Source organism: Malaclemys terrapin, chromosome 11, assembly GCF_027887155.1.
Source record: "Malaclemys terrapin pileata isolate rMalTer1 chromosome 11, rMalTer1.hap1, whole genome shotgun sequence".
Lineage (NCBI taxonomy): Eukaryota > Metazoa > Chordata > Testudines > Emydidae > Malaclemys > Malaclemys terrapin.
This window is the reverse complement of record NC_071515.1, coordinates 4,311,721-4,332,854: the sequence shown is the minus strand read 5'-3', so window position 1 is coordinate 4,332,854 and position 21,134 is coordinate 4,311,721. Positions and strand designations below refer to the sequence as shown.

Below are 21,134 nucleotides of genomic sequence, written 5' to 3'. Positions count from 1 at the left end.
CTACGTGAGCTAAAAAAGTGAAAAAAGCAAAGCAAAAAAGGAAAGAGAAAGTATAAGAGATCTGGGAAATAGAAGCCCTCGGACTCCTCTTCCCCCTCTTCTATAGAGGATAGTGAATTGTTGGACTCTGACTCTGATCAAGACCAGGAAAAGACTCAGCAAAAGTTTGTTCCCCCTGAGAAATTCAAGGCCATGAGCAAAAAGGTGGTATCTACTGTTCAGATTCAACCGAAACAGAGCCCTGTGAGTAAGCCTATAAGAAAATTTCTCTTCTTGAACTCCTCCTCTGAGGCATGATTCCCCTACATTCCTCCTTCAGGGAAGTAATCAGGAATGAATGAGACAAGTCAATCAAGGGCAAACGTACTAACAAAAATTATCTTAGATTCTACAGGATCCAGCAATCAATGGTCCAGCTTACTGAGATACATAAAGTGGACGCTCCCTTAGGGTTCCTGGCAAAAGATATGGTTATCCCCTCAGAAGGGGAGTTCTAGACAATACTTAGTCCTGCCTTGAGTTCAGGGGACTGGAGTAGATAACCTCTCGAGGTTCCTTCAAGTTCTGTGATTCTATGATTCTATTCTAAGGATCCCATGGTTAGAAAAATGGATGCCACTCTCAAAAAAGACTGAGGCCTCCTGAGCCTCCAACAGGGCATCCCTAGAGGCTGCTTACTTTGTGAGAGCATCTCTCTCTTAGCTGGAAGATCTCAGAGCTCTCAAGGATAGAGATCACCCTGACTTCGACTCTATTTTGAAGAAAGTTTCCCGAGCAGCAGCATTGCTGGTACCTCAATGGCTGTGATGAGATTCTTCGCCAAAGCCAGGGCCTCCAGCTCAGTGACCAGGTACTACCTATGGCTCTGTCCCTGGAAGGCGTATAGCCCTCTAAACTGGTGTGTTCTCCAGATTTATGGGAGTCCTGCTTTCTGGGGAGAAGCTAGACAAAGTAGTGGAAGACAGTGCTGCAAAAATCTGAACAGTTCCTCCCAATGCCACACCATGCATTTAAGAAAGAGTACAGATAGGCCTTCAGACAAAGATGTTCCAGATGGAGACCCTAACCTCTACGGTGTCATCCCTGTTCCAGAGTACTTTCTGACTTGAGGGGATCTGGTGAATGCATACCTCCACATCCTGATCAGATCGTGCTATTGTAGGTTCCTACAGTAGCTGCCTTATAGAAGGGAGGAGATATGTGGGGTGAGTTCCCCCCCACATATGCAGGACCCGTCTCTCAGAGGGTTCATACAGCCCAGCCAAGGAGAGGCTTTGGGTGTGGAGGGACCTCACAGTGTACATTTCCATTTGCTATGACATAAGTATAGTGGGCTTCCTTTGAGAACAGTGTGCATGCACACCATCTCCTCCATTATTTGCTGTTTGTCCACCTATGCCTAGAGTCACCGTACCGTCCACTCTAGGGTGTTACGAGTTCTCTTTCTCAGTCCTCCAGCTCTTTCCTATTACAGTGGGTGGGATGTTTCTTGCACTTTCTCCCACATGCCCAGAACTGGTTCAGGGACGGGGATCTGTCCAGCCCCATCACGTCTATTCTCTTGTGGTGTTTCCTCCTCTAAGCTGCACACAATCGTTTATTTGGAGGGGGGCATTCTGCTCCTCAGTAAATTTTTAATGTCTCTGCTGAAGGGCAGTTGGAAAGGTTGGTGTTTATGTAATTACAAATAAGACCATAAGAATGGCCAGCCGGGGTCAGACCAGTGGTTCATCTAGTCTAATATCCTGTGTCCCAACAGTGGCCTGTGCCAGATGCTTCAGAGGGAATCAACAGAACAGGACAATTATCGAGTTTCCCACCCCCATCTTCCAGTCCCAGCTTCTGACAGTCAGGCTTAAGGATGCCCAGAGCATGGGGTTGCATACCTGACTCTCTTGACTAATAGCCATTGATGGACCTATCCTCCATCAACTTACCTTATTCTTTTTTGAACCCTCTTAAACTGTTGCCTTCACAACATCTCATGGTGACAAGTTATGTAGGTGGACTGTGCATTGTGTGAAGAAGCACTTCCTTATGTATATTGTGAACTTGCTGTCTATTAATTTCATTGGGTCACCCCTAGTTCTTGTGTTATGTGAAGGGTTAAATAACATTCCTTATTCACTTTCTCCACACCATTCATGTTTTTATAGACCTCTGTGATATCCACCCTTAGTCGTCTCTTTTCTAAGATATTAACAATATATATAAAATTGTATATATTTTATCATCTTCCCCACCTTTCCTATATCATTCATCATATTAGGCAAGCTCTTCAACACATATACCAACTACCTTTGTGTTTGTACAGCACATAAAATAACAGAGCCATACACCTGAAGAGAGTCTCTGGGCACGATGCAGTATAACTACTAAATGGCACCAGCTGGCCCTGCCCTCCTGTGGTGGTGATGAATTTCGCATGGGGATGCATTTACCTGAAAATATAGAAGAAAAGGGGAGAGGGTTAGTCAGTAGCCCCAAATGTGTATTTAAAATTATAGATATAATTTTTAAATACACATTTTAAAGGCCAGTATTGGCAATTTGCTCATCCTGATCTTTGCTTTTAGGAAGTTACTTGAATTATGAGAACTGTGCTTTAAGCTGATTGCATATAGATAAAGAAAGCAATACTTAATATATTCAGATGTCTGTTTGATGGGGTTTTTGGAGAGGGCTAATAGTATGCTTCCCGTTGCAATAAAGGGCTGGAAAGAACTCAATAGGTGTTTGGCTGGCTGAATTCCTCTTAAAATAGTTACTTTAAAACTTCGGGGATTTTATTTATTGTGTGGCTAGGGTGCCTAGAGTCTTGGATAGGTGCCTTTATTACTTTAAATCTAAATAAAATTAAAGATGATAAATGTGCTAACGTTTTTACAGAATGTCTAATACTTAACAAAAATTATTATTTTCACAGCATTGCTAGCATGGATGCAGAAAAGACCAAGAGAACCAGTGTGGAAAAGTGCTTGTTTTTTTAATAATTTTTAGTTTTATTTACAAAACATTTGTAGTACTTGAAAGCCCTGAAATGTGTTGTGTTCAAGTGGATGAGCATTCTCAAAATAGTATTTTATAAATTTTCCTTTGTAATTTTTTGTTCCACTCGTGAAAAGGTAGTCACAACAATCTGTAGCGAGATTTTGACTTTCGTTGTGTGGGAGCTGGATAAAATGAAAGCAGCCTTCTGCCACTGAGGCTCTGAAGCAACCAAGTCATTAGTTGCCAATGGGAAAAAAATAACATCTGTGTAAAAACTAATTTTATTAGAGCATGTTAATGAGAAAAAGGTTAAAAATAACTTTAAGAAAAGTTTGCTCTTGTTAAAGTTTGTTTATAGATATTCCAGTATGTGCTTTCAAATTTCCTGTGGATGAACATCCTTTGAGGAAATACCTTTGGAGTAACTTAGTCAGTCCTGGAAGCTGGTGTAACATCTAAACGTATTTTGCAGCATATTATGTTTAATACTGTAGTGTGAAACAAATGTTATGTCACAGGTCTTCCATACAGCAAGTTACCAGTGTTTGTTTTGCAGGAGAGCGCGATATAAATACTAGTTGTAGATTTTGGTTTCACAAACTCATATTTAGACTTCTAAAAAATAAATGTTTGTAAATGTTGCATATGGTCTTTATTTCTTAATTTTGAAGCTATATTCTAAATTTTTCATAGATGAAAAATGTAGTGCAATACAAAAACCTCAGTGTCATTTTTCTATTGCCAACATGTAGCACAGTGTAAATGCATCAGGCCAACTTCCACTTTTTGAAGTGCTGCATAAAGATTGTGGCAGTTCATTATAAAGCTGTTAAAACTCAGAATTTCCACTTCAGGGGAAATTTCAACATTTTAGAATTTCCCACAAAACAGAATTTCCAAAAAATTTCTGTTTCAGTATTGTGAAATTTGCTTCAAATTTTATTGTATGGGTCTTTTCATTTATATATTTTATATTATTTCATAACATGTCAGAAGTATTAGTACATACTACATATATGTCATAATGTCAGAGGTAATGTAATAGTTGAAAAAAACTATTTTCATTTTATTTTTAAAATCAAAGGCACCTGTTACTTAGTACTAATTGAAATGTCATCTTCTCCAGATCAGAGTGCCTCCTGTGTGTTTTAATAAAACAAATTGATGACAATGTTTGTAAAAATCAACATTTTTCAAAATATTATGATTTCAATGAAAATGGCATTTGTCTGCCAAAAAAAAAGTAACTAAAAGCTTCTGACCAGCTCTACATTATTTAACAATAGAACAGTTAAGCATTTGTAAACAAAAATAGGTGAACTTAGACCCTGATTCAGCAAAGTACTTCAGCACATGCATGCTTAACATTAGGCAAGTAGTCCCAGAGTTAGGCAAATCCTGTTACACCATTGAGTTCAAATGCTGATCTTACTGTTACACTTGTCCATGCAACCCCACTGAGGGGAGGATTTGATTGGATTTTAGTTGATCATTCTGGGATCTAATCCAGCTCTGTTATGTAGCTGTGTTGAATCTGCAGGGCTCCTAGGAGTAAAAATGCATGGTTAAATACTAGACGCAGGCATGACTAAGAGTACAGGATATATTGGATGTGTGCTGTTTTTACACAGTCACTTTTCAGGGTAGAGCTCCACCAAATGTCAATAGGAGTAATTTGTGGTGTACTTGAAGAAAGCACTGAGCTCAAGATTAACCCCCACACATCAGGCTCTTGCCTACCTTTAATTACTAGTGAGCCTGCTGTGGATTGAGCCTTGTTAGCTCATTAGTAGTCCACCACTAATCACCTTATTTTAAAAAATGGTATTTCCAGATAAGGACGGGCTTAAGTATATTATGCAGGTGAAGCCACTTAACTTTGCAGGAGGTAATAGAATCAAGGTAATAAATTAATCAATTGTAACATCTTTTATAGTCCTTTATCCAAAGTTTTAGTACTGAAGCTATCAGAGGCTTTTTATCTACATGAGTGAAGCCTGCCTTCCTTAGCATTTCAACTGGCCACCAATATTTTTTTTTCTTTCCTCCACTCTTCTTTGAAGTCTGTCCCTAATGGCTGCCATCCTTCCTTAAGCCTAAGGCAGTGGGGCCCAACATTAAGCAGGAGGTCCACATAAACCTAAGTACAACCTTGTGTGGACCAAACATGATGACAAAACACTGAGTCAGCCGTTAGTATATTGTGTTAAAGCAGGCTGCGGGCCTTATGAAATGCTCTAGTGGGCCGTGTGCGGCAGGGGCCATAGGTTGGGCACTCCAGCCCAGGGAAGATGGAGCAGTTCTATCCTATTGAGATAGAGCACTTTGGCCTGTAATGGGGTATAGGTTCTGGGATCCCTTCCAGGTGTACGTCTGATCCAAAGATTGCTGCAGTCAATAGAAAAATTCTCTTGACTTCAATTGGATGATAGACCCCCCCCCCCAATAGTTATTCAATAAGAGAGACCCAACAATTTGTGGTTGTGGTGGGAATTCCCTGTAAGGTGGAGCACTAACTACTCTCAGAAACCTCAAAAATGACAGCTGTAAGGTTGAGTGTTGTGTGATCTTATTTACTGGTTCCAAGCTAGCAGATCTCCTCATATTACAACAGATGGCAGCAGAGCAAAGGATTTTGCTGCCCAAAATAAACTGGAGATCTTTCCCAGCATCTAACTTTTCTTTTTCCTTAATGAGTGAAACTATAAATATGCTATTTTTGTGGGCATATATTCAGTATCACCAAAGGCTCTTAAGCAACGTAAGCTGGCGTGGGAAAAGAGGAAAGACCCTCTCATGGATCAGTAACTGGTTAGAAGATAGGAATAAATGGTCAGTTTTCAGCATAGAGAGAGGTAAATTATGGTGTACCCTAGGGCTCTGTACTGAGACCAGTGCTGTTCAGTGATCTGGAAAAAGGGGTAAACAGTGAGGTGGCAAAATTTGCAGCTGATACAAAACTACTCAACATAGTTAAGTCCAAAGCAGACTGTGAAGAGTTACAAAGGGATCTCACAAAATTGGGTGACTGGGCAACAAAATGGCAGATGAAATTCCATGTTGATAAATGCAAAGTAATGCACATTGGAAAATATAATCCCAACTATGTGTATAAAATGATGGGGTCTAAATTAGTTGCTACCACTCAAGAAAGAGATGTTGGCGTCATTGTGGACAGTTCTCTGAAAACATCTGCTCAATGTGCAGCAGCAGTCAAAAAAAGAAACAATGTTGGGAATCATTAGGAAAGAGGTAGATGATAAGATACAATATATTGTATCTGTATAAATCTATGGTATACCCACATCTTGAATACTGCGTGCAGATCTAGTCGCCCCATCTCAAAAGAGATGTATTGGAATTGGAAAATGTTGAGAAAAGGGCAACAAAAAGAGGTATGGAACAGCGTCCATGTGAGGAAATATTAGTAAAACTGGGACTTTTCAGCTTGGAAAAGAGACAAGTAAGGGTGGATATGATAGAGGTCTGTAAAATCATGACTGCTATGGAGAAAGTAAATAAGGAAGTGTTATTTACTCATAAGACAAGAACTAGGGGTTGCCAGATGAAATTAATAGACAGCAGGTTTAAAACAAACAAAAGGAAGTATTTCTTCACCTAATTTACAGTCAACCTGTGGAACTCCTTGCCAGAGGAGGTTGTGAAGGCCAAGACCATAACAGGGTTCAAAAAAGAACTAGACAAGTTCCTGGAGGATAGGACCATCAATAGCTATTAGCCAGAATAGGCAGGGGCGGTGTCCCTAGCCTCTGTTTTACCAGAAGCTGGGAATGGGTGACAGATGATGGATCACTTGATTACCTGATCTGTTCATTCCCTCTGGGGCAGCTGGCATTGGCCACTGTCGGAAGACAGGATATTAGGCTAGATGCACCTTTGGTCTGACCCAGTGTGGCTGTTCTCGTCGTCTTATGTCACCTACCCTCAAGAACAGTTACAGTTTTCACTTGAGGCCAGATAAGACATATTTCAATTGAATCAAGGAGACGATCAGATATTAAAGGCACTATCCATGAATATAATTTAGTGACAATGTTTTGTCTATCTTTTTGTTAAACAGGCGGTGGTCTTTGGTTTAAACATTTACCACAAGAGCTCTTCCTTAAGCGGACTATAAATGTTAAATTACAATTTTAAATGTTCTAACAGTGGAGGAAAACTCCAATGCACCATCAGCCTTTACCACCTGGAGGAGCTATGCTACATTTTGTGATTTTTTTTTTTTTTTAAATTGATTTTTCACAAAAATGGAAAAGACAAAAAGGTAAATGATTTACAGCATGTACATGAACACCAGAGTTATGAACTGATCAGTCAACCACACACCTCATTTAGAACCAGAAGTAGACCATCACATGCTTCAGGGGATCTGAAATCGAATTATGCCGTTTTTTAGCTCCTCAAAGCTACATGACCAAACAGTACGACATAGACATAACATATTAAGGTACCTGCTTTTCTTTTACACAAATGCAAAGGGTGTGTAATTTTTAATTATTTATGGATATGATGTAGCCATCAGGATTTATGCAGGACTCTGTTGAGTCACAGGGCTGGGTTCTACTTAAAAGCGGGATGAGACCTTTTAGGTGCAAGAATTCAGTTGTGGTGGCCGAATCATGGTCAGTTATTTACTTGCTAAGGAACAATATTGAATGTGTGCCGCAAATTTTACACCGCTATTTAAAAAGTGTAGCGATGGTCTGGAACTTTATAATAATAGACGGGAAAATGGAATGCCCTTTGGCCGGTCCCTTTAAAGCTAACATGAGTGAAATTATTATTAGGGAAAGTTATTGACGGTAATGATTATATATCCGGAAACCCTCAAACACGTGGGGAGGCGGTAAAATCACAGCTTCAGAGTGGCCCTTTCACCTGGGTGCATTTGCAGTGTCCCAGTGGCGAACGAGGCCGGCTATCAATACAGCACTGAGGGAAGTTTGTGCAAGCAGGATCACGTTCCCACGTATTAAAAAGAACCAGTTTCCTAAATGTGGCTCCATGGCAGCCATCCAGCCCTGTCCTTTGCTGGATTTCCCTTCCCCGTAGCGTTGTGTACCTGCCTATCAGTCCCTTCTCCTTGTGATGCCTGACCCCGTTGCTTTGTGCCTGCCCCTGGGCGCTCCTGCTCGCGGAGCCACTAGGGTTGTGTGGCTGTGACAAGACTGACGCTGGTGATTTGATGCCTAGGTTGTAAATCGCTGGCGCACTTGACAGCGCCTGTCAGGCTATTTTTAACGGCTCAGGTTGTTCTAAACTTAGATCCGCCCATTGCTATTAATCGGCGCTTCCCCAACAGCGCCTCAGACCGACCCTGCCCGCTGCTAGCTCTGGGCACCTTCCCTCGGCCCGGGGGCTGCCCTGTGCGTCCCAGCCCGCTCCCCTGCACCGCGATCTCCCCGCCAGCGGCACGGAAACCTGCGCGGGGACTAGCGAGATCAGAGCTTCGCAACGTGCTTTCCCACCCCCCGGATCTGACCCGGGCGCTGCACTTTGAGACCATTGGCCGCTTGCTCCCCCGGGGCCAAGTCACTTCACTCCCCACCTGCGCGATGTTAGTTGGGTCTTAATCACTCGGCAGGGCAGGCTCTCCCCACCGGCGTCTCTTTCCTGCAGATGGGGTGTTCACACCGGTTCCGCGGCTCGGGATAACCTGATCCGAAGTCGGATTTGTGGCATCATTTGCATCATGGCCCTGGAGCTGCCTCTCATCCCGAGACGTTTCCTCTGGTTTGTCCTAGGTGAGTACCTGCCTTTGTGTGCGCTCTGGGACGCGGCGGCAGCGCGCAGCTCTTTGTCAAGGAGTTTCTCTTGGCTCGACGCTGGCTCTGTAGCTGCAATGAATGGAGGCTGAAGGACCACCGATAGCTCCTCGCTCGGGGTACGATCCATTCTCAGAAGGAAACATACAAACTCCTTCATGGGGCGGAAAGAATTGGCACCAAACTTCCTAACCGCCCGCTGGGTTGTGTTGGGGATGTTGCCAGCTTTCGGGTCCTTGCAACTCCGCGCGTGAGATTCATGAACAATGTCGGTGCTTTTGCAGCCCCGTTCGCTGCAGGTTGCTAGTCAGCCGGTTGCTTTGCAGGATTTTTGTCCTCTGTTGACTTCACTGTGTTTTGCTGTTCTCAGGATGGATCTTTGCTAAACTGTTTAATTCGCTAGCTTGAGCGAGCAGTGAAACTAGTTCAACAGGTTCACTCAAGGCAAAAGCAAACAAACCCCGTTGCGGTTCTCTGGCCGGGTTGTGTGATGAGGTTGTGCGGGCTGAATCAGAATTTACTAGTGAACCAAAATGTGAAGATACAACAGTAATCAGTTATTCAACATGTGTATTCCTATTCCCAATGCCTACTCAGTGTCACAACCACAAAGTCTAGTGGAAACACTGAGAGCTACCTGTTAAATACTAGTGAAACCATTTGTCCCCACAGTATGTTCACGTACAATAGGTAATTGCAAAAAATTCTCACTTTAATGTCTGAAGGGATAACGCTCAGAAAAATGTGTAGTTATCCCATTTCTCTACTCACTAAAGGAACCCTTGGCTAGACTGTCCTGCCATCTCTATCCTGACTTAGTAGGGAGTCATGGTATTGAAACCTGGCCACAGGAAAATCTCTCTCTCAGCAAATGTGCTATAAAAATACTTTATACTGAACGCACTGCCGTTTAGACACACTTGGAATTTTTATGCACATGCTGAAATAATTTTTCTTTTGTCCTAAACACTAATATTTGGTACCATTCTCATTTTACATTATGCATTGTAACTTTACTAAGGGCAGGTCTTCACTACGGGGGGGGGGGGGGTGTCGATTTAAGATACACAAATTCAGCTACGCAAATAGCGTAGCTGAATTCGACCTATTGGAGCCAACTTACCCCACTGTGAGGACGGCGGCAAAATCGACCTCCGCGGCTCCCCGTCGACGGCCCTTACTCCCACCTCCGCTGGTGGAGTAAGAGCGTCGATTCGGGGATCGATTGTCGCGTCCCAATCGATTTCTACCCACCGATTCAGGCGGGTAGTGTAGACCTAGCCTGTGTGACAATCATCTACTTTAACTGCAGTGTGAAAAGGTCTGTATTGCATTTCTGAAAGCATATAATGAAAGCGTATCTATTTAAATAGCGATTAAAATTAAATAACCTGGAATTGAACCTAAATGTTTAACTTGGCTCCCAACATGTCAGCTGGTAATGCCACCCAGATCAATCTGCTTTAGATGTCATTTTCTACTTGAAGGAAGGTCTGCTTTCTAAAGCGGGCTATGGTTACAGTTCTTTCCATTGTGTAAATTTCTCAAAGATTTATAAATGGATTGTTCTACAGTTGTCTTCCCTATGTCTCTATTTCTGACACACATGCATGTAGAGGGCCCAACTGGAATGACCTATTTTGAGAAATGTTTATACCATTAAGACTGGGATTCCATAGCATATAGGTCATTTTAAGTCTGTCTCTTTAAAATTAGTTTGTCTGGCAATTCTTTCTGTTTCTTGCTTAATTATTTTCATGTGGCATCATGTGTCTCTCCATGTTCTTGTTAACAGAATTACAGATGCAACAGGTAGAAACTTGTCTGCTATTTTGCGGAAAGTACCTGAAAGTCTGTAGCAAAAAGCTTTGAAGAATAATCTAGCTGGTATTCTTTATAATGAATATATTTATTTTAGATTACTTAAATATTCAAAGAAAAGCCGTATTAGAATCGTTGTGATACTGACTTGAAATACAAAAATCTTGAGGAAATGTAGATTTCCGTTTTTCCTGCCTTCAGTTCTTCCTTATTATTTTCCTCCTCAGAACCGTAGTAAATAATGTATTGAGCTGTCTTATCTGTACAGTGTAATTAACTATTTACCACTTTTTAGCTTGTGACTATTCACAAGGAAATAGTAGACAGCACAAGTTAGGCAAAACTTATTCTCCATGTTTAGTTTTAGAGACATCCTCGTTGTACAGGACTAAATGGTAAGTTGTCCTATTCAGAAACTATAGTATAAACAATACACAGTGAACCGTAACATTACTGCCCATACGTAGTCATTCTCATTATTCTCATTCTCTAATTAACTTCACTCCATCTCACAGAAGTGGACGTACACATGTCATTTATTAGTCTAGAGTTAGCATTGCCCTTTGGTAAAATCATCCTGGCCATAAAGTCACCAGTCTAGACAACCGATTGAAAAGCCTCAAATCCACTGTGTAAAACCTGCCTATATTGTGCAATAAACAGCTTCAGTAATAATTTGTTCAGTTCCCAGGTATTATCTCTTGGTTATGCTCATAGTACAAATATATTGGATTCCTTTGGTGCACATATTTATATGCTATTTGTCTCTGCTCTGTTAGCTAGAGGGTGTGGTAGTGTACGGCAATTTAAACATTGGTTCTGAAATACCTTTACTACATATGTAATGTGACACCTTGGCTGCAGGGACGGAACCTGGGACCTCTGGATTCAAAAGCATATGAGCCCCTATTGCCTGAGTTAAAAGATCCAGCTCTGTTAGCTGAAAACCAGTAGCTGACTTGTAAAACGATGTGATCCGGCAACACCGCCCCAGAGAGGGGAAGCTCTCCCGACTGTGTAAACATAGGTTACACACAGCACCTGGCAGGATCAACTCAGCCCTTCTTTCCGTGGCAGATACATTTGAGCACGACGCAGATGATTGCTCGGGTGTCTTTCAGATATGAGCCCTTACAAAACAGTAGTGATCAGAACACTGACTCTCTAAAAATAATCTCACTCCGCAGATCTGATACCTGTTTGTATCCCGAGGCAACTGTTTACAATCGTGATAAAAATAAGCTTTTATTATCAATCCCGCAGAAATAACATAGCTATGAGAAAGTGAATTGTCTTCTCTCTGGACTGTGTACCATTGCCAGTAATAAAGGTTATATAGGCCCAATTCATCCCTCAGTTACGCCTGCACAAGTCCATGTAAGCATTCATGGGGCTGCACAAATGTAACCATGGGTAAAATTTGACCTGCACAGGGCCGGCTCCAGGCACCAGCCCACCAAGCTTGTGCTTGGGGCGGCACCTGGAGGGGGGCGGCGCGGTGCGGCGCTCCGGCTCCAGGGAGAGAGGGCCACGGCCGGGCTCGCTGCCGGGGAGAGCGGAGCCCCAGCCGGGCACTCCGCCCTCCCCCCGGCCGCCAGGGAGAGCGGAGCCCCGGCCGGGCTCACCACCCTCCCCCCGGCTCTCTGGCCGCCAGGGAGAGCGGAGCCCCGGCTGGGCACTCCACCCTCGTCCCAGGGCTCCGGCTGCCCTCCCCCCCCCCGGCGCCCTCCCCCCAGCCGCCAGGGAGAGCGGAGCCCCGGCCGGGCACTCCACCCTCCCCCCGGGGCTCTGGCCGCCCTCCCCTGCTGCGGGGGCGGGGGGGCGGCCGGAGGCTTTTTTGCCTGGGGCGGCAAAAAAGCCAGAGCCGGCCCTGGACCTGCAGAATCTTTATTACTAGTGATGGTGGATGAGCCAGAAATAATTCAATTTGACTCAGATTCCAGGTTGAGATTAAAGGGCTGGCAGTTGGGGGATGGGGGGGGGGATTGTTGTACTTGTAATCTGAGCAAATGTGCTTTGCAAATCATTGAGACACAATAACATGACTCCCACCTGATGCTGTTTCTACAATGTCACTTTAAAGTATGGAACCGCACTTTAAAAATAGGATCATCCCTATTTTGCATTGATACTAAAAAGGCAAGATTTTTCTTTTTTGTTTTGTTTTACTAAGAAAAAAGTTCTTGTTTGTATTAACGGCCAAAATTTCTCTTCTCCCTCACTATTGTATGCTGTACCAGTTGGCTGCTACATTCCAGAGGTACTGCCCGTATCTACTAGCCAGTTGCTTGAGATCTTTTAAAGTGAAGGATGGTAGACAAACGTATACGTATAAATATGTGAGAGAGGAATACTTGATGGTATAAAGGTTTTATTGGCTTGAGTTTGCGGTGGCTGCATTCCTCACAAATGAGTTATGCGGAGCATCCCAAACAAGGGCTTGATACCATAGCACTCCATCATGTATTCTGTAAAAACATCACAATTAAAAGATTAGAAACCTTTAAAAGTGACCTAAAATGGCTCTTCTGGACATATAACTATCATGACTTTGAAGTCCATTTACCTCTGGACCTTCCACAGGTAGAGCCAAGTTCTATGTGTACCACTAAGGGTTAGGAATACCTTCCCATTGGTATAAAACTGACATTTCTAGCAATTCAGGGTTGTTGAGGTATTTAACTTTTAATCTTTCACCGAGTCCTCAGACCACTGTAATGGGGATGAGGGGGGAGAGAAATTTTACATCTGAGGGAAAGAAGGAAACATTTTTGTGACATGTTGACTTAAAAATATAGGACAGCTGCTTAAAGCGGCTCAAGTATGTGAAATTTTAGAAAGGCCTGATAGAGATGGATTAGTGAGCAGAGCACAAGTGAAATGGTTCAAGGTATGTGCTAAATGTAATTTATTACATGGGTATTATATCTACAGACACATAGAAAGAGGCAATGTGAAACAGGTACTTCTATCTCACAAACACACACCTGATCGTGATCGTATTCCCACTTTTCCCCATAACTTTTTAATACCATAGATTAGTAGATTCTAAAGCCAGAAGAGATCATTATGATCATCTAGTCTGACCTCCTGCAAAACCCAGCCATAGAATCTCAACCAGTAATTTCTGCATGAAGATGATAACCTCTGAGCTGTAGCATATCTTTTAGAAGTTTCAGAGTAGCAGTCGTGTTAGTCTGTATCCGCAAAAAGAACAGGAGTACTTGTGGCACCTTATAAATTTGTTAGTCTTTAAGGTGCCACAAGTACTCCTATCTTTTAGAAAGAGATCTAGTCTTGATTTAAAGACTTAGTGATGGAGAATCCACCAGATCTTTAGGTAAGCTGTTCCACTGGTTAATTACCCTTACAGTTAAAATTGGGCTGCCTTGTTTCCTATAGGCTTGAAAAACAAAAATAAAATGTTCAGTTCTTAAAAATAAAAACATCTCTGGAATGTAACTGTTCCAGTTTACATATGACATCAATAGCTCCCAGTTCTGTATAGTTAAAGTGGTGATTGCATTTGATTGTGCACTGATGGGGCAGTAGCCTGCTTAATATCAACTAGCAGGAATCTGCTGGGCTTTGAGCAATTTAACAACATTGCAGAGTTAATTGATGTCATTAAACTAAATATCCGTTAAATACTGAGACGTTAATCTCTTCTGTGTAAGTGCCCTGAAGATTGCTGATGACTAACAAATACCATGACCTGGAATGAAATTAGAAGCCTTGTAAATTGTCATTAAGAATGGGACTGACACTTTTCAGACTTTCAGCTGGAGTAAAATCAATTCTAGATTTTTCTAATTATAGATTTGAGAAGATCTTGGAATTATGAAAATGCATATTTTGATTTATTATTAAACTGTAGCAAGTTCTTTTTACCATAGAAACTGGCTATAGATCTGAAACCAGATCTTGGGATATTATGTATTTAAATGAAAATGGTTTATATTCACTTCCAACAGATAAATAGTCTTAATAGAGCTGGTTGAGAAATTATTTTTTTTCCTGTTAATTTTTTTGACAAAAATGAAAAAAAAATTATAGAACATTTGGGGGGTTTCATCAAAAAAAGAAAAAGCTGGAAACTGAATCTTTCCTTTTTTTACTTTGAAGTTTTCATTTTTGACACAAACCTGATTTTTTATTTTTTTTATTTATTAACATGGAAATTTTTGGCAAAAATGCACTTTGTTAAAAAGCCATTTTTCGGGGGGAGAAGGGGTGAAGGGGAGGAGGGATGAAATCATTTTTTACCAGCTCTAATTCTTAATTTTAAAAAAAGGAAATACAGTACTCTGGCTGGTAGAATAGTATCAATTACTATATTCAATATATTTCATGGATATTCATCAAACTGTTTGTTCCGTTAATGCTTTGAGATATTTGACCAGCTTTACATCTGAATAGAATTCAGCAAGTTGATTATTCTCTGATTACCAGTGAAATTTTCTAGTGATATATTTGCGAATATTAATTCCCGATATTTGACTAGCCCTTGGTTCAGTGTAGTCTTTTTGTGTGTTTGCTGACTTATCGCACCACATTTTCACCCAAAAATCTCTACATATTGGGGTATATTGCACATGTTTAAAACACTGTTTACATTGCATAAGGACATTGGGAGTGGTTTTTATATATCTTTACACGGTTGGGACTTTCATATATTTGTTTTTCCTGAAATTCCTTTGATACTTTTTGTAATCTAGTTTTGAAAAAGAAGTCAACATCTGTCAGTTCTACACCTCAGTGACTAGCATTAATCATTCTAGACTTTTGGCATCATATTCTTTGTTTACATTTTAAAAACAATTCCAAAGCATGAATTTAGCTCTGGCAAAAGGTGCCAGAGTGAATGCGATAGAAACTAAAGTCCTCACTTTATCTGTAAAACAGAAGCGTCCCGTTCTGACCAGATCCCTTTTAGGTGTGAAATGACAATTGTATAAATTCAAGCCTTGGCTTTCTTCTGCTAACTGTGATGGTTGTTAACAAAATGTGGACATAAGGAAGTAGATCGAGATCACTAGCGCATTTCATATAGAGCAACAAACAGACATTTGGTGGTGATACTGTCAGGTCTGATTTGATCTAGGGGTTGGTGAAGTAAATGGAGTTAAACTTTTGCCAAACTCTCAAACTACACAAAACCTAATGCAAGTTTAAGAATCAATTTTTTCCAGTAGTTTAATCAAAGGTGAGTCAATTTAAAAAAAAAAAAAAGCCATGCTATGTATTGTGAGAACAATCCCAATATTGATTTTTACGCCAAACTTCCCCTCCCTCTCTCTGTTCCTTTCTGCAATCTATTTCTAGTTGTTTTTCACTCTGACTGGTTTCTGATCCATTTTATACCTATTTTTTGTCTACTCTTTTTTTCCCCCACTGTCTGTCCTTAAGAGAATGTGAGCCTAGTAACAATCAAGTCAAACTGTCGAACCTCTAATGTTCAAGTGGGTTCAAAATAAGTTTGTCCATCCTTTGTCATCAGTCCTTTGAGCTATCAAGTTTTATTGCTGTTGTATCAAATTCAGAGTAGGCATAGATAACCAAAATTATCTAATATTTGGTTATATGGGCCCCATTACTACAGTATCTGAGCACATCACAATCTTTAATGTATTTATCCTCGTAACACTCCAGTGTAGTGGAGTGTTATTTGTATAATGTTGTCCCCATTATACAAATGGGAAACTGAGGCACAGATGGAGACTTGCCCCAGGTCACACAAGAAGCGTGTGGTGGAGCAGGGAATTGAACCCAGTCCTAGGCTGGCACGCTAATCATTGCACCATCCTTCCTCTTTTTGCTAGTCTTACAAAGCTGAGTGTACAAAACAAAAAGTATGAAAAAAATAACCACGTAATGACCTGTCCTCTGAGCAAAGATGAATCCTGATACTGCAATGTGCTGTGTGGCCTTACCCCTCCCCCCATCAACTTTTATATGCATTGTAAAGGGGTTGAGGGCCCTCATTACCTCACAGGATCAGCTCCGTCATTTGGAAGACTAAGGCAGGAGCCCATACAATTATAAATTGGTTTGGGACGTTCAGCCAGTCAGGTAGCTGGAATGGATGCATACAATAAAATGGTTTGGCTGAAAGCTTCCATTTCATTGGTTTCACAGAACCTCTTCAGCCAATCAGTGATCTCCCAAGAAACACATACTGAGACCTGATAGCTGAGACGCTCCACACAATTCAGTTCTTGAAAAGGCCAATTAATAGTATTTTACAACACCAATATCTGCCATTTACTGTATCCTCTTTAGCAAAAACAGTGATACTGAAAACACCACAGGAGAATTCATCCAGGTTGTCAGGGGAAGTGGAGCTTGGTGTAGCTTTATTTGATGGATGCTTCGGTACGATATGTGAATCAGTTGCCATCATTTCTTATTGGTATTGCAGTAGCTGGTGGTTAAAAACTATCCAGGACCCACTACCACAATATTGTCTTGCATTTTAGATCCTTCAGCTAAATATGAGAGTTTCAAATTACCTTATTTTTGAGATTAAGGACTGGAGATGCCAAGTACCTGTGTTTTCCAGCCTGCTACCTTGAAGCTAGTACATTTTAAAATCATATATCAGAATTAAGGGAATAGATCTGTCAAAAGACATGTTAAATGAAGCAATTGCACACAATCACTCTATCTTTATTACATAGAGAAAAAAAATTAAATAGCTAAATCCATCCAGGAATAACTGGAATTTCTTTCCAGGTTTGGATATAATAACAACAACACAACGATCAAATTCAAATATCCATTTGGTTTCAGTGTTGAAATATGTTGGCCCCTGCAAAGGAACATACAAATTATACACCAAGCTGATGTAGATAGTCCTATAAGAATTTATATCAATTTAGTTACAGCTAGAATTGCATTAAATCTTCTCTCCAGAGATTCTTGTATTTGAGTCAGCCCACAGCCAGAAACAGAAAAAATGGGAAGGTTTTATTGGCTGTAGAGATGGATGAATAGTCCAAAAAAAAAGTTGATTCAAATTTGTAACGGAATTCATTTCACTCAGGTTTGTGTTCCAATGTTTTTGTTCATTGTCAGCAAAACAGTCAAGTGTTTCAGTTTTGCTGGCAAACATTCGTGGAAAGTGAATTTCAAAGTTGGATGCATAAGTGTTTCTGGGAAATAAAATGAAAATGATCACCTTCAAGTATTTACATGGGAGAGGGCTTGTGCACTTCTCTATCTGAGGAACAGAAATAATGCTGACGGATTTATTTGGTTAGTCGCTAGTGAGCAACATGGCTAAGATTTTGAATGTTTGTGAATAATCAAGAGTAAAAACAAAAATTGAAAATATTTGTCCAGTGCACTTGAATAACAAATGCATTTGAGAAAACTATGATTGGCCTTCTCTCATGTAATCTGTGTGCAGAAAAAAGAAGATAATTTAGCTGAAAAACGTATTCTGCCCGAATTATTCGTTGACTCTAATTGGCAATATAACAGTCAACAGCTGCTAGCCAGATCAACACTGTAGTGTAGCTGGTTAAATTCTCACCTCTAGCCAGAGCCTCTCGCAACTGGTTCAATACCAAACACGCTTTATGGATAACAGTAAAAGAACAGCTAAAGGAAGGGAAGAAGAACAGTCTCCTGTGGGCTCTGAAAACTCACTGTATTATCACTTATAACAGGAATGACCTTTATCAGAACACATCTTCCACAGTAGATTGACCTGGTCTAGATTCCTAAGTATCAGAGCACGTGTCCCAGCCAACTCAGCAATGGTTTAAGCTAACAGAAGTGAGAGCAGCGGCTTCCTTAGGATTACCACAGGACCTGGTCTTAACTAGTGCTGAGCACCTGTAACGCTTATGGATTTAGATTGTAAACGCTTTATGCCAGGGACTGCCTGTCTGTACAGTGCCTAGGGCTCCTGGGCACTGTGCTAATCCAAATAATAATAATTAACCGCTGTGGGAGTGTTGGGCATTCAGCACTTCTCAGGGTAAGGCCCTTTTTCTCATACTGTGTGAGTCTCCCAGGCACGTAGCTGCTGATATTCAAAGTGGTAAGCTCTTTGAGGCAGGGACTGTGCCTTCATTAGTATTTGTATAGCACCTAGCACTTGAGCTGGAGAGTAATTTTCTATCAACATGATTTTTTTCAACAGAAAATGTCGTTTTTGTTTTTTTTAATTTTTAAAAATTTTTTTTTTTTGCTGGAATTTTTTTATTTTTCTCAAACAATCAAAATGATTTTTTTTTTTTGTTTGGTTTGTTGAACTGAGCCCAATATTTTGTTTTCTGTCAGCTTGATATTAAACTCTATTGACCTAGGATGAAGCCTCATGGGAGTTGTAGTTCAGGTGCTTCATGCTCCTACTCTCCATTATAGGGTGACTTGGATGAACTATATCTCCCATGATGCACTGAGCAGTGTGGTGCAGCATATCGAGGGCCTAGTTTAGCTATACTGACAACCCCTTTCTAGTGTAAACTGTCAACTACCCTAGTGGGGACACAGCTTGGACCAGCAAAAGAATCCTGAACTCCTTTTGCCAGCGTAGCTTTTACCAGTTCACGGACTGAAATAAGCTACACCGGCAAAAGGACTTTTTTGCTGGTATAACTGGGTCTATGTTGGGGCTTTGCTGGTATAAAAATGTGGTAAATAATCACACCCCTAACCAGCATTATTATGGTGGAAGACATTTCGAGTGTTGACCTGGCCAAAATGTGCTTGTATGTCCCTGCTATTCCTGGCAGGTGCACACAATAAAAAGGCAGACCCAGAATTAAGGCTATGTCTCCATTACAGCTGAGAGTGAACCTCCCTGCCTGGGCAGACTAGCTCACGGGCACTAGCGCACTATAAGTGCAGCGTAGATGTTGCAGCAGCCCAAGCAGAGGTTCCGACTAGCTGCCGGAGCTCAGCCGCGGGGGAGCGGTGTGGGTGTGTCACATGACTCCGAGCTCGGGTGGTTACCCCATGCCTCAGCCGGTGCCACAGGAGCCCCACTGCTATTTTTAGTGCAGTAGCTTGAGCTGAGCTAGCGTGAGGCTGTCTCCCTGGGCGGGAAGCTGGCTGCCAGCTGCAGTGTAGATTGATCCTTCCAGACTGTTTCTATGTGGCCCCGAACAAAAATCTCAAAGCAAGGGAAGGAAACTTGCTACTAATTACTGGGCTAGAGCATGCGTTTAAAACCAGTTTGAACAGAGTTTGTCCCATTCCACACTGGGTAGGCTGCACAGTCCGGCCCTGATTGAGCTAAGCACATAATTAGGTTCCATTGAAATGAACCCTGTCCTTTCAGCGTTTTGCTGGATCAGTCTTAACTGGTCTGAGTTAACACCCTTGTTAAAGTTAGTTGTTGAGTTAATGTAGGTGGAAGACCTAAGTTGGTGAGTGACTTCACTTATTCTCTCTCTGCCTCAGCTTCCCTATCTGGAATATCAGTATCATGCCTACCTAGTGTGAATGCAATCCTTTCCGGTCACCTTCTATGTTAGAATCCACATGTTAGCCTGTTTTAAAGGAGTCCATTTTCCCTTCCATGCGCACGAGCCTTATCCCGGCACACTTCCCTTGCCCTAAGGAGATTCTCCCATTAAAAGGAGAATTCAGGGTGGGTTCAGAACATGCAGCCAGACCTAGAGCTGGAAGAGGCCCCTCCATGGCAGGGACAGGCTGTGCTGTGTGTGTGATTCTTTCTGCTCAGTCTCCCATGTCATGTGGTGTGAAGTGCGAACTGCTTTGTGCTGACTGGGAAGTCTGGAAATAACCAGAGTCCCCTGTGTTCAGCCTTCAGCCATTTTTATCCATGTCCTCATGTACTGGGGTTATCCCTGCTGCATCTAGGGCACATTGCAAGTTCCTCCTGGCTCTTGCGTAACCTGAAACCTCCATCTGCTATTCTGTTACCTCTGCAAAAACACAGAATCCTAGGACTGGAAGGGACCTCGAGAGGTCATCTAGTCCAGTCCCCTGCACTCATGGCAAGACTAAGTATTATCTAGACCATCCCTGACAGGTGTCTGTCTAACCTGCTCTTAAAAATCTCCAATGATGGAGATTCCACAACCTCCCTAGGCAATTTATTCCAGTGCTTAACCACCCTGACAGTTAGGAAGATTTTCCTAATGTCCAACCTAAACCTCCCTTGCTGCAATTTAAGCCCCTTGCTTCTTGTCCTATCCTCAGAGGTTAAGAAGAACAATTTTTCTTCCTCCTCCTTGTAACAACTTTTTATGTACTTGAAAACTGTTATGTCCCTTTCTCAGTCTTCTCTTCTCCAGAGTAAATAAACATATGTTTTTTCAGTCTTCCCTCATAGGCCATGTTTTCTAGACCTTTAATCATTCTTGTTGCTCTTCTCTGGATATGCCCTGGTTCTAGACACATTCCCAATCTCCCTCCCTACTCCCCATCCACACTTCATCTGAACCCATCCAACTAACATGATCTGACGTACTTAGATCGACTTACCGTGGTGTCTTCACCGCGATGAGTTGACTGCTGCCGCTCCCCCGTCGACTCTGCCTGGAGTACAGGAGT

General features: G+C 41.7%; 1 protein-coding gene and 1 long non-coding RNA gene across 2 annotated transcripts in view; one reads left to right on the top strand and one right to left on the bottom strand.

Moving 5' to 3' along the window:
- Nucleotides 1–64: 64 nt before the first annotated feature.
- On the bottom strand, nucleotides 65–8,643 carry LOC128845751 (uncharacterized). Its single transcript, XR_008446718.1, has 3 exons — nucleotides 8,561–8,643; nucleotides 4,424–4,536; nucleotides 65–2,441 (listed from the first exon to the last, which is right to left on the bottom strand). It is a non-coding gene; the product is annotated as an uncharacterized LOC128845751 (long non-coding RNA).
- RAMP1 (receptor activity modifying protein 1) overlaps nucleotides 8,195–21,134 on the top strand; it is a 139,430-nt gene continuing 126,490 nt past the window's right edge. The window contains exon 1 of the mRNA XM_054044731.1: nucleotides 8,195–8,756. Within this exon, the coding sequence (XP_053900706.1) occupies nucleotides 8,705–8,756 (52 nt within the window). The 5' untranslated portion in view covers nucleotides 8,195–8,704. The remainder of the gene's footprint in view (nucleotides 8,757–21,134) is intronic.